Here is a 12673-nt window from a genome sequence, read left to right on the forward strand (position 1 = left end):
GACAAACATGGGCAACTGAGACTTTCCAATGGCAAAAGCAGGTACTGACATGGGAATTATGAGTGACACTATTCTTTGCTGAGTGGCAGTAGAAGCTAAGCAGCAAATGCCAGAGCACCTCAGCATTAGAAACTTTTGCTTACAGAAGGGGATTGCTTTTACTGAACCCTGAAGATGCTAATAAATATAAATCAGAGAGATAAAAGTAATTTACCATCTTTGAAGTCACCGTTTTTCTGCCTCACCAGAATTCGGAAATCTTCTGCTGGGTTAACACTGCCAACCTATAAAAGGTCCAGAAATTACACAGTTGTCTGCCAATATCCATCTCCTTCTTCTTGCAAGGCAACAAGAATATTTCCATTTCTGTTTATTTTCATATGGAAACAGAAGCTCTACATTTCTTTGCATACGGACTCATAAAATGCAAGTCTTTCCAAGTGTGTTAGAATGCAGTACTCCTAGCAAAGCTTACTTATAAAATAAGCAAGAGGGACACACACTGCTATAAGGCAACCATGTTCTCTGGGGTGTAGAAGTCAGAAGCACAGTAATTCAGTTCAGCTTTGAGACTTTCTGGAGCACAGACCTCTTACTAATCTTGGTAAATGCTTAATAAGGAGTGGGAGCACACAGGCATGTGGGTACAGAATCATTGGTTTGTCCCTCCAATAGGAAGCTCAAAATTAAAAGCTTTCAATCAATTCATCTACCCTTTTTGTGCTAGTTTGGTATCTTAAAGCCTAACCTCTAAATTGGCACACAAGTGCAGAAACCTTACAATGGAGCTAAACATAGGTCAAATAGGTGAGGTTTAGGCTGGATGCTAGGAAGAAATTTGACACAGAGAGAGTGATTGTCCATTGGAATGGGCTGCCTGGGGAGGTGGTGGAGTCATTGGAGGTGTTTAGGAGGAGACTTGATGGGGTGCTTGGTTGCATGGTTTAGTTGATTAGGTGGGTTGGATAATAGGTTGGACACAATGATCTCAAAGGTCTCTTCCAACCTGGTTTATTGTCTTCTATTCTAAATACTTCAGAAAAAAATAATTACATTGCTTAAAATTCCTCTCAGGAATAAAAATTCTCCTAATTTGACATTTTTATGATTTCTTGACTAAATAGTTCATAGATCTTTCAATAAGATTGCTTGGTCTCTTTTCTTTGGTTGGGTTTTTTTTTTTAATTTTAAACCTGGCAGTCTCACTTTTCAGGAAATGTCAGTCATGCATTTTAAAAATCAGCCCTAAAGCACAGCACATTTGAAAACTCTTCTTCCTGTAATATGGAAAAACCACATGAAGGAAGGTGCACGGTTAGAATAATGGTTTCATCTACCTGCACATACAACATCTTGGAATGAAGTTAGCTGTAGCAGCAAGATAAAGCAGTATTTGTGATTTAGGACCAATGCAGCGTAGACCTCTACAATCACAGCAATACTGTTGATACAGAGGGAATTTCTACATTGCAGATGATATGAAAGAAAGCAAGAACAAAACTCAACCACTGAGCCCCAACTCTGAGATTCCCTATTCTTCAGATCCTCAGGCGTGCCCTTTACAGCTCTAGACAACAGTGGAAGATTTTATCCTAAGACATACAAGGCTGATGGAAACTTGTGCCAACCTATGCCAACCTATGAGAAAGGTGCCTTTACAATGTCTTGCAGAGAGTCTCCAATCTACAAGTAGAAAGCATTTCAGTCATGTTTTAGCTAGAAACTCTCATTTAATCAGGAATTCTGTATTTTCACTATAATACACAAAGAAATAAATCTTCTCCCTTAACCATATTTGTAAAAGCATGCTTACAGAGGTAACGTTGCCTTCAGCAAGTTTTATGATGCTAAAGCTACCATCTTCATCTTCAATTTTTGGTTTCTTAGGGTTAGGTTCTTCTTCACTGCTGCAAATGAGAAGGACAAAAATAGATATAAACACTTAGAGTAAACTGCCCTTGCTCCTAAGCAGGGAGTGAGTAAATTAACAAACTATACACCGAACAAAAATTCATTATATAACTGTTCCAAAATTAACCCTAAACCAAGGCTGCACAACGCAGACAGTAGAAACAGAGATCAAACTTTATCTTAGCATAAAACAAAGGCATCAGTTGTTGAAAATGTAAGATTATTTATGCTTCTTGCAGGTGTGAATTTTCCTACCCTTCTCAATGCAGAATATCTCAAATCATTTTGTTTGGAACCTGTAAATTGAGTTAACCTTGACCATTTACAGTATATAACTTGCAATATACTACAGAACATTTGGTATTCTCAACAAATTTGTTCTAAACATGGGAAGGCAATTCAAACTTAACACTTAAGTAAGAAATCAATTTACTCTTCAAAAATTACCTGCTAGCTCCTGTCTTGGAATTGATAGCTACTACAAACCTGTTTGGGGCTTTTGAGTCTAATGACCTACATTCCCCATCAGCACACAAGAGCTTTATAAAATTCCACTTACAGCAGTTCAAACCTGATAGACAAACCCCAGTCAAGTAGATATGAACACTCTTAGGAGAAGCCTATTTGTTATTTTTAAAATGCCAATTGTGATTTTAGGCTACTTTCCTGCTTTGTTCTCACAGGTAACATATACCAAGGTGTACACTCAAACTAGGAACATCTAATGTGCCACTTTAAAGCACACCTTGGCCACAGAAGAAAATGCAGGTAACCACAAAAAGGGAAGAAAATCAGACAGAGTGTTCTGCACCACTTAATGTGACAGGCCACTGACAGATAAGAATCGATTTCAGTTTAAGAATGATTGAAAGCTGCTCAGTGATCTAAATGGCAGTATTTATGTTCAAGGAATCCCCAAAGAAAGTAAGGAGTTTTTCTACTACTGCAGTGAAAAGAAGGAACTTCCAAAGATTCTGGTACAGGTGCCACTTTGCATTCTACAAGGTTAGAATTGACTTCTAAAATTGCATTGCATGATATGAAGGCAATCAACTATTAGAAAAAAATTGCACAGACCTTGCATAGCACACTCTCACCCTACTAAACAATCAAGTGTCTATCCCACTTTGTTTCAGGAGCCTTCTCTGTCCTTTACTTAATTTTGACACTATTAAAATGAAATCTCTTCTCCTCAGCACCTCCTGTCATCCAACATAACCTTACTTATCACTCTACAAGGAATGATGACTCTGGTTATGCCTCAGGACAAGGAGAGGACACCTTGCTTCATTCTCAACTTTTGTTGATTATTCTGGCTGACCTTGAACAAGTTAGCTACCACCAGGCAGTTCAGTACTTCTACTTGAAGCAAGTTCTTGCACAGTGACATAGTTTGATGAAAGGTGCAAGTATTTTTCCCCAAGGGTGTTTAGCAATCAATTGCAGTGTCTTGCCATCTTCTTCCTCCTGCGTTATTTTTATTCAAAATGCTTTGGGATTGGAGGATGGAAAAGAACATAAACGATGCTGCTGCATTTAACTGCCTAGGATCAAATCTATAGCTGTCATTAACCAGTGCAGTACAGCAGAAACTAATCAATCCATACCCATTTATGCCAGCCCAGGATCTGACATTTAGAATCTATTACTGGTAGGGCACTGATTAGCAGTGTTTCTGAACTGTGAAATGTGTGACTACTATTTGAGAAAAATTAATAAAATATAAGATTAATTTAAAACACTCACTTCTGCATTTATGCAGAAGCCTCTCTTGTACTGCAAAGCTGAATGAGGTAACAGCCTCTCCAAAGCCAGCCTAAGAAGGAAAAAGTGAAATGCTTTCTACTTTACCGGATTTTTTTAAAACTACAGAGAGCTTTGCAAAAGTGAAACAAATGAATGCTGAACAATGAAATCTGTATTAAGATATCATGCCTGTATTTCTTGTCCCTTAATCCCATTAGACCTTAAAAACTAAGCACAGATTAATCTGGTCAGTATAATGATAAGAGACACAAAGCAGTTTTAGAAAACAGAAATAATGGTCAAGAGAGCCTCCAGCCAACTTTAGTGCACTTTATCAAGTGATTTAACTGTATTATGCAGCTTTTCCCCAAGCACAGAACAAAACCACAGTTAACACTTCTATTGTAGTACTGACAATACTACTGCTCACATTTATTATAGCAAGACCATTTCTCTTCTCCCAAGCAGCCAGTATCAGAATAATAGGACACAGTCTCAGGCTGCGCCAGGGGAGGTTTAGGTTGGATGTTAGGAAGAAGTTCTATACAGAGAGAGTGATTGCCCATTGGAATGGGCTGCCTGGGGAGGTGGTGGAGTCACCATCATTGGAGGTGTTCAGGAGGAGACTTGATGGGGTGCTTGGTGCCATGGGTTAGTTGTTTAGGTGGGTTGCATTGGCTGATGGGTTGGACGCGATGATCTTGAAGGTCTCTTCCAACCTGGTTTATTATTATTATTAATTTTTTTACAACTTTAAAAAAATCCTATTACCATTTTCTCTTCTTTTTATAATTGCCTGCACCCTTTTGCCTCCCTTACAGACTAATTTTTTAGATAATTTTACTGCCATACATCAATTTCTATCGCAACTATTTTTATAGCTGCTTTCATCACTCCTTTAAAAGAAGCTGTTTTTTAAATAAAACAGCTTTCCTTCTTGCTTGGCAAACTGATGCCTTTGGGGTGAAAAGTTTTTAAGCAACTACCAGTAATGGGTCACTGGTTTGGTTTAAATTCTTCCCTCCAGCTTGTCTGAACCCATTTTTTTTTCCTTTTTTTGTTCTTAAACTGGTTCTATCACTTTTAAAAATACACATAAAAAATGAGTGCTATGTATACACACAGAGAAACAAAGAAACTGGGGCACAGAGCAAGGACAAGAGAATGTAGTTAGTATGAATTCACAGATACAGCAAGGCAAGACAGGCAGGCACAACAATGAACAAATAAAAAACAAGGTGTTTTCCAGTCCGTACACAGAAACACAATTACTCCAGAGCAGTAACGTCAGAAGTCCTGTGTCATGTCATCCCAGAGATAAAATGCTGAAGAGGCCCTAGCCAACCAAAGGTAACGGATATATGACAGCTCAGTTAAGCAAAGCCTCCAAATGGCTCAGAGGTCTTGTTCCTAGTGCTGAAAGGACTTGCTAAAATTCACAAAAGGGAGGGAGAGAAGGACCTAACTGAGCACTCTTCAACATCCCAGGGGACCCACTAGTTTTATTATAGACATTCAATAAATTAAGCTTTAAGAAGCTGATTTTCTTTGAGTGAATGGAGTTGGCTGGGGTGATGGTACCAATGCAGTGGCAATTAAGCATTTATTTTTCTTATCTGTAGCACAAATAAAGCAAACATAGCATAGGCATTAGCAAAACAAAACAATCTTATAATTTCTTCAGACAATAGATGTTCCTGGAAGAGTCCAGAACAGTTTGATTTTACAAGACATCCAAATTTATTGCACAGCAGATAATAATGAAGCTGCAGAACCTAAATCAAGCTTGCTGAGAAGGAAGACTCATCTTCACAGCTAATTTAAAGCTTTGCAGCATTTATTCTCAGATAAATTAGATCCTCTGTTGTTCTTTTTTGAGCTATTTTTTAACTACCAGTAGGACAGTTTGATAAACCAGGAGACGGTAAGCAATGCCTCAGGTTGCCCAGAGAGGATGTGCAGTCTCCATCCCCAGATGAAGCACTGAGTTACCTGTTCAAATTTTGTATGTGGCTCTGCCTTGAGGAGCAGGTTGAACAAGAAACCTCCTGAGGTCACTTCCAACCTGATGGGTTATGTGATTCTGTGACAACAGACACATGAGGAAGCTACAGAATGGTTCCTTATGTGGCATGGCCCACAACAGCAAGACCACCCCTATTCACAAAATACTCCAGACATACTGTAGTACCACAATACTCTCCACTCATCAGCATTTCTTCACTATGTAATTCACTGATCTTATGCTCAAAAGACTGAGCCTGCTTCATCCAACAAAAACAATTTGAAGTGTAAAAAAAAAGTTTCAGTAATAATCCATAATACCAACTTACTTTTCTTTGAAGATGTCTTGAGCAGTCTTCTCTTCTTTTTTCTTGCCAACTTCCTTTAGGGGGAAAAGTGCTTTTACTTTTTCGAGAGGAGCCTGACACCTTTGTTTTACCACACAGGGCATCTCCAGCATCTCTAAAAGGTGCTCTTCAACTGGTGGCAGTGGCTCACTGGGGTGAAAAGCCTTATGCTGCAAACACTGCAAGAAGCAATTTCAGCAAAGAAAAGACTTCTAGTTAATGTGCTTCCAATATAATGTCTGCATGCCTGACTTCATATGGTACATGCAATGCATCTTCCACATTAAAGAAACTACCTTCATATTGCTGACAAATATTCCTCCTGACAAGTGCATTGGAAGTCCTATGATCAGCTGTTTAAGGAGATTAACAATTACATTAAACAAGAATACTCATGCAGATGAGCGTTCCCACACTCACTGGAATGAGTTCTATGAAAATTATTAGGAAAGTCACAGGAATGAAACACTCATCTGCAGGTATTCAGCCTTTTAACTTCTCTTTACCTTTACAATGCAGTTCTATTATAAAACAGTCACATGGTAGAGATTTCTATACATTCCAAAATTAGGCAATGAGATATATACCTCATCCATGTATCCCAGTTATTTTTCCCTTAAAGAAAATACTTCTTCTTGATCAATAAAACTCAGTATGCATACAAAAGAGATTTTTATCACTTTAAGAGCAAATGGGAAAGAGAAGTCAAATGTGTACACATGAGGCACAGAATATAGGTGTGTTTGCAAATTAGCTTTGAAAAGAGTGAGGGAATGAAGGGGCCTGACATGTACATCAACACTGGAACAGACGGTAGGAGACAGAGAAGAAAGCTCTTTCACCCAAGTGTAGCGGTAGTGCAAACAGTCATAGAGCCAAGCAGAGGGAGAGAGATGAGGTTAATGAGGCAGGCTACAGAAATTTCATTGAGAATTTTAAAAACTAAGTAGGTTATTTCTTAAATTCTGTGAAGTGTGCGACAGCAGTCGAGATGTGTATGTGCATACACATGCAGATACCAGTGCACGTACACATGCCAATTGGACTGGATGAATTCGACACAAGCATGAAGGTAACTACTCAGTAAACTAGGAATACAGCTGAGATTTGCTCTCTTGTTAGCTGTCAGACATAACATTAATTAAAAAAAAACAAAAAAGGCAAGCAAACAAAGCCCTCTATTCATGCTGAAAAGATGTCAATAACAAAAATCCAGACCATATGCTACATGTCAATACTGATGTGCTTTCATGCTGCCATTAAGTTTCCAATCCATATTAGCGCATACTTTCAAAAGGAGGCAGTCATACAAGGCTATTGGTTTGGAAACACTTGTAATGATTTAACACATAATTATTTTGAAAGAGAATAAAAATGTTGCTGGAAGCTGCAGTAATGGCCCTTGTGTTACAAAAAAAAAACAACAGCAAAAAACCAAACCAACACCCAAGCAATATTAAAACATTAGGGAACTGAATTAAACTCACAAAGCAAAAAAAACTATGTCCCCTGTTCTGAATGTGGTTTTCAGGCTTTTGCATCTGAAATCTGTAAGTGTTCAGATACAAGAGCTGAGCAGACCAAGTAGCCACAGCCTCTACTTGTTTTTGTTTTCATAGATGACAATGTCTGAAACCCAACATGGCAAGTACCACCAAAAACTCAGGTGATAAATGGAGATGAAGTTTAAGAGATTTAACTTGGGAGTTTCTAATCACAAATAGTCCCCCTTTTAGACTTGCTCCCTCTTCTTTCTGTGCCCCAGCAAGAACCACTCCTATCTTCAATGGCTAGAATACAACTCACATTGTCATTGGCTTCCAGACTTACCCTTCTATTCTGGCAAGTTGTCAGAAAACTAACAAAATTAGGAAGAGCAAAGAGAAGACAGTACATTTCCAGCCTAGAGATATAGCCAGCTTTCAGGAACAGAGGTCACACTAAGATACAGGTCAATGGATGTAATTAAGTGGGCTTTTCACATTATTAATTCCATAAGCAACAACATAAATAGATGAATGGACAGCACTTTACTGGAAGAATGCATCCTGCCTTCTTTCTTTCCAGAAAGTATCTAGGAACATTTTTGTAAGAATGTTGTGGGTTTTTTTATATAGATATATATATTTATATAAATCCTACAGGAACCTGATAATATTTGAAGATTTAGATCAAGGGAGACAGCTACAGACATCTACAAGACAAGCACCTAGTCTATACCAGTCTAGTCTATACCATTCACCTACTCACTCTGCACAACCCCAATTGTCATGTGCTCATGACCTCTGAAACAATTACTTTCCCAAGGTTTCTATTTTATGGATTATAGGCTAGACGTGGACAAGTCAGTTTACAGTAGCTAGTGAGCTTTGGGGTGGTTAAACCATTGTGAACTGAATCCCAACACAAGGATCTTATGAGGTCAGTTCACACCTAGTCTGTGACAATTTTAAAATGACCTTCCAACAGATCCATTACATTCAACAACAGACAATTTGCTGTCAAAAGTCCTTGCAGGCTTCCATGAGTGATCTGTCCCCACGCTACTCTGCTTTTTTGAAAGAACATAATCACACAGTCCAACCACTTATAAATGAGCTCAGTTCTAAGGTTGCTTACACATGGTCTAACAAGAACCATTATAACATACTCAGGTGCAGACTCTGCTGCTGGATCCCATGAACTATGTGATGCTTCAAGTCACCACCTCCACAAACCTTCCTCTCAGGTGTCCGTCAGTACAAAGCAATCATTGCTAAGCCAGTTCTTTATCCGGCTACCAAATAAAATGCACTGTATTTCCCAAATGTCTTATGTGCTTCAAATCCCTGTATTTAAGAAGAACAACTTAAACCAATTACACTGGAAGTCTGCTACCACAAAACCTATGGAAATCAACTGGTTTTTCTGGAAGCCAGATATAAAAGTTGAAACTTTGGATATAGGACATTCTTCATCTTCCACTCCAGCAAGCATTAGTAATTCCTTTCCACCCACTCTGTCATTTCCTGATGCCTGCAACTACTTCCAGAGATATAATTTAGCTTGATGTTTCTGTTTAAATTCTGGCTCTTGTCACTTATCATTCCAAGTATCTTCATGAGGCAACAGAGCAAGGAATTGAAGGAGGAGTTCATTCTTTCCTTCAGAGTTATTTCTTCAGACCACTTACAGGTCCAGTTCAGCCCAATCAATTTACTTACTACATTCAAAAGATTATATATAATTTGTCTTTGTAGTTCTTCAGGAACAAGCAATAACATCTGGCCTAAGACCAAAATATTAAGAATCTGGAACATGTTGGCAGCAAAGGAGAGAACAATCTTTCTTCATCTTGCACAGATTAATAGCTGTTTTGAAACCAGTGGAAAAAACAAAACAAAACAAAGGGGCTGTGCATGGCCAAAAGAAAGCACTAAAAGGACTGGTAATTTAGGGCTTCATAAAAGTGGAAGTGCTATGGACAGGAACTGTAAACTATCTACTACACTGAAACACTCAATATATACTTTTTGCACTAGTAGTGTTCACCCTTAAGAAAAACCTTATTATTCTCTAAGGAAACTGGTGAATTACACAGTTACTCTCTTCTAGCAGCACTTGAGTCAATTGCTGGGACAACACCATCATACTGTTTCAGAAGACAAATGGCACACCTAAAGCAGGATCTTTCATTGACAGGCAATATCCACTGAACCAAAAGAATGCAAAATTGTATCCAGCAATAGAACAGAGGAAATTCTATCCCCTAGGTTGTTTAAAAGCAATGCCATATTGGTTTTGTAGTACTCGAGCTTTACAATCCTTCCTAAAATACAGTCGATCCACTTCAAGCTCTTATCCAGAAATAAGCTTCTATTGACCAAATCTTGCAGTAAGTTACACACAGTCTAGTCAATATGACTGGCAGAATATGAATGAGGTATTGAGCTCTTTGGGTGTCAGTCAGAGTAGGATTTGAAGACAGAGGGCTTACATGTATTCCTGAAACATACACATGATCCCCAGGTCCTTTGGTTCTTTAGACAATACTGTCTAAAGACTACTACTCTCACCCCTGTACTCAGCATTGGTTAGGCCACACCTTGAGTACTGTGTCCAGTTCTGGGCCCCTCAGTTTAAGAAGGACATCAAAACACTTGAGCATGTCCAGAGAAGGGCAACAAGGCTGGTGAGAGGCCTTGAACACAAGCCCTATGAGGAGAGGCTGAGGGAGCTGGGATTGTTTAGCCTGGAGAAGAGGAGGCTCAGGGGAGACCTCATTGCCCTCTACAACTACCTGAGGGGTGGCTGTAGCCAGGAAGGGGTTGGTCTCTTCTCCCAGGCAACCAGCACCAGAACAAGGGGACACAGTCTCAAGCTGCACCAGGGGAGGTTTAGACTCGAGGTGAGGAGAAAGTTCTTCACCGAGCGAGTTGTTCGTCATTGGAATGGGCTGCCCAGGGAGGTGGTTGAGTCACCATCCCTGGAGGTGTTCAAGAGGGGATTAGACGTGGCACTTGGTGCTGTGGTCTAGTCATAGGGTCTATGTTGATAGGTTGGACTTGATGATCCTCGAGGTCTCTTCCAACCTTAGTTATACTGTGATACTGTGAGGTAGCATGGCTTTCAGAAGCTAGGGTAAGTTTTCTTAATTTTAGAAAAGCATCTTCTTCTTACCTGTAATCTGAAAAAAAATTAACTTGGAATTGTTGAGATACGATGAACATGGTCGCTATAACAGCATTTTTTAGACAATTTTCAGAGTGGAGTCGTGCACTCAATGTTATCTCCATGGCTCTATACACAATACAATTCTCTGTACAGCACAATTTATGCAGCTGCATACACTGCGACATGAGTTTCCTTATTTTTGAATTTGCCATGTCATTTTTTTTTTTGAACATCTGAATTCCAATGTATAATTAAGTCTCTCATCCTCACAGTTGCAATGAAAATCTTCATGATATAAAAGGAATGTAAATCAAAATGCAGACAGCTTGAGACAATAACTGCAGGATGTGTGAACTGTTCTGCTCGCCCATAAAATACATCAGCTCGGATACCCAAATGGAATATTTTAAATGTCAGCATTTACTACTGATGAAGTTCACCTCAGACTGATCTGTTTTGGAATGACTGTAAGGTGCAATGATGCACAGAAATATGACTCTGCTCAAGATTTGAAGGGACACAGAGCGAGAAGCTGAAGAGACCCTTATTTTTCAGTCAATTTCTCTCTTTACCCAGAAGCTGAAGGCTGCGTCTATGTCTACACCATGATTGCCGCAATAGCGTTGAGATACCTAAGCAAGTTTTAACTTGTCTAGTCTAGGTTTCTATAAATATCACTGATGCTGTTGCAGGCATCTCAGCACAAGTGTAATTTCCCTTGATTCCTGGAAACTGGAAATGTCAATAATTAAATCTCTGTCAGGGACAATATAGACACCACCATACTGAAATGCAAAGGAATTTATATTCCTGTCTTCACAATCTAGATCACAAACCTGAGAAAGAGAAAAGGGTGAAAAGTCTTTCAAAAACACCATATAGTTCACCTCACCTGATATAACCTCTGAAAATGGGGGTTTGGGATTTTGCTGGGCTTAAATAGGTCCTCGTAAGTCTCTCCATCATCGTCTTCACAAATCAAATTCATAGAATCAATCAAAGAGTCCACAGCAGACAACTGATCCGCTAAGGCAGCAATCACATACACACACAAAAAAAATCACTTGCAGATGGCTGCATTTCTTGATACAGTTTATAAATGAAGAATCACTTCACAATGTGAGATTTTGACCAAGTCATTACATGCCAAAGAATACACTGCAGATATAGGTATGCCAATAAAGAATGTGGATAATGGACACAGTAATAAGCCCCCTGTTTTATTTAAGGACTACAGTGTAAACATAAAGCCTTTTTTCCCTTCTTCCCCAAGACCTCAATTACTGCTGCCTTTCTGCTTCCATTTTTCTTCTTTTTCAAGATGTTTTTATTTGCAACAGACTGTTTATTGGCCACTTAGAAAACAAGAACAGTTGGTTTGCAAAACTAAAAAGCATAATATAAATTTTTAAAGTTAGAATTGCAAATGAAGACAGTGCACAATAGTCAGCTATTGCTTTGGCAAGTTTTAGATTTGGTCTCAATCTGCTGCTTACAGACAAGCAAATACAAACTCTTGCAGAAACAGCCCTCTATGCTTTATAAACCCTGACACGCGGAGGACCATTCAGTGAATCTCACAACAAATTAAAGAAGTGGGAGTGGATTTTGAACTACATCTGGTTGTGCTTATTGCTGTGCAAAATTCTCAGGATGGCAAGTCAAGCTTTGTATGGCTGCATGTTTTACAGCTCTCCGAAGACGCTCTCCAGCTGAATCTTGACACCAGTTAAGAGCATGTTTTAAAAAAACAACACACTAGGAAAAAATACAGCCTCTGCCTTTGTACATCATATGAACAGGCCATACTGCAACAGACTACAGGACCAGCTTTGTATAAATCTCAGGACTAAACCTCAGACCTCTACCACAGAGATCCTTTGAGACTAATAATCCCACCACCCAAGCCTTATAGCATTTAACAGGACAGTATAAAAAAAGAAACCACATGAAAACCTCAGGTCTGCTCAGCCTACAACTAAGCAGGTAAAGTTTTGACAAAGGCTTTACAC

General features: G+C 39.0%; 1 protein-coding gene across 1 annotated transcript in view; it reads right to left on the reverse strand.

Moving 5' to 3' along the window:
* The window catches only part of XRCC5 (X-ray repair cross complementing 5), a 57706-nt gene that overhangs the window by 20393 nt on the left and 24640 nt on the right, over positions 1-12673 (reverse strand). Inside the window, exons 13-16 of the mRNA XM_068138915.1 lie at positions 11554-11687; positions 5991-6187; positions 1814-1907; positions 215-284 (exon numbers count right to left, since the gene is read on the reverse strand). Coding sequence (XP_067995016.1) covers positions 215-284; positions 1814-1907; positions 5991-6187; positions 11554-11687 — 495 coding nt within the window. The remainder of the gene's footprint in view (positions 1-214; positions 285-1813; positions 1908-5990; positions 6188-11553; positions 11688-12673) is intronic.

Source organism: Melanerpes formicivorus, unplaced genomic scaffold (genome assembly GCF_026170545.1).
Source record: "Melanerpes formicivorus ecotype bairdi unplaced genomic scaffold, bMelFor1.0.p_v2 SCAF_5, whole genome shotgun sequence".
NCBI lineage: Eukaryota > Metazoa > Chordata > Aves > Piciformes > Picidae > Melanerpes > Melanerpes formicivorus.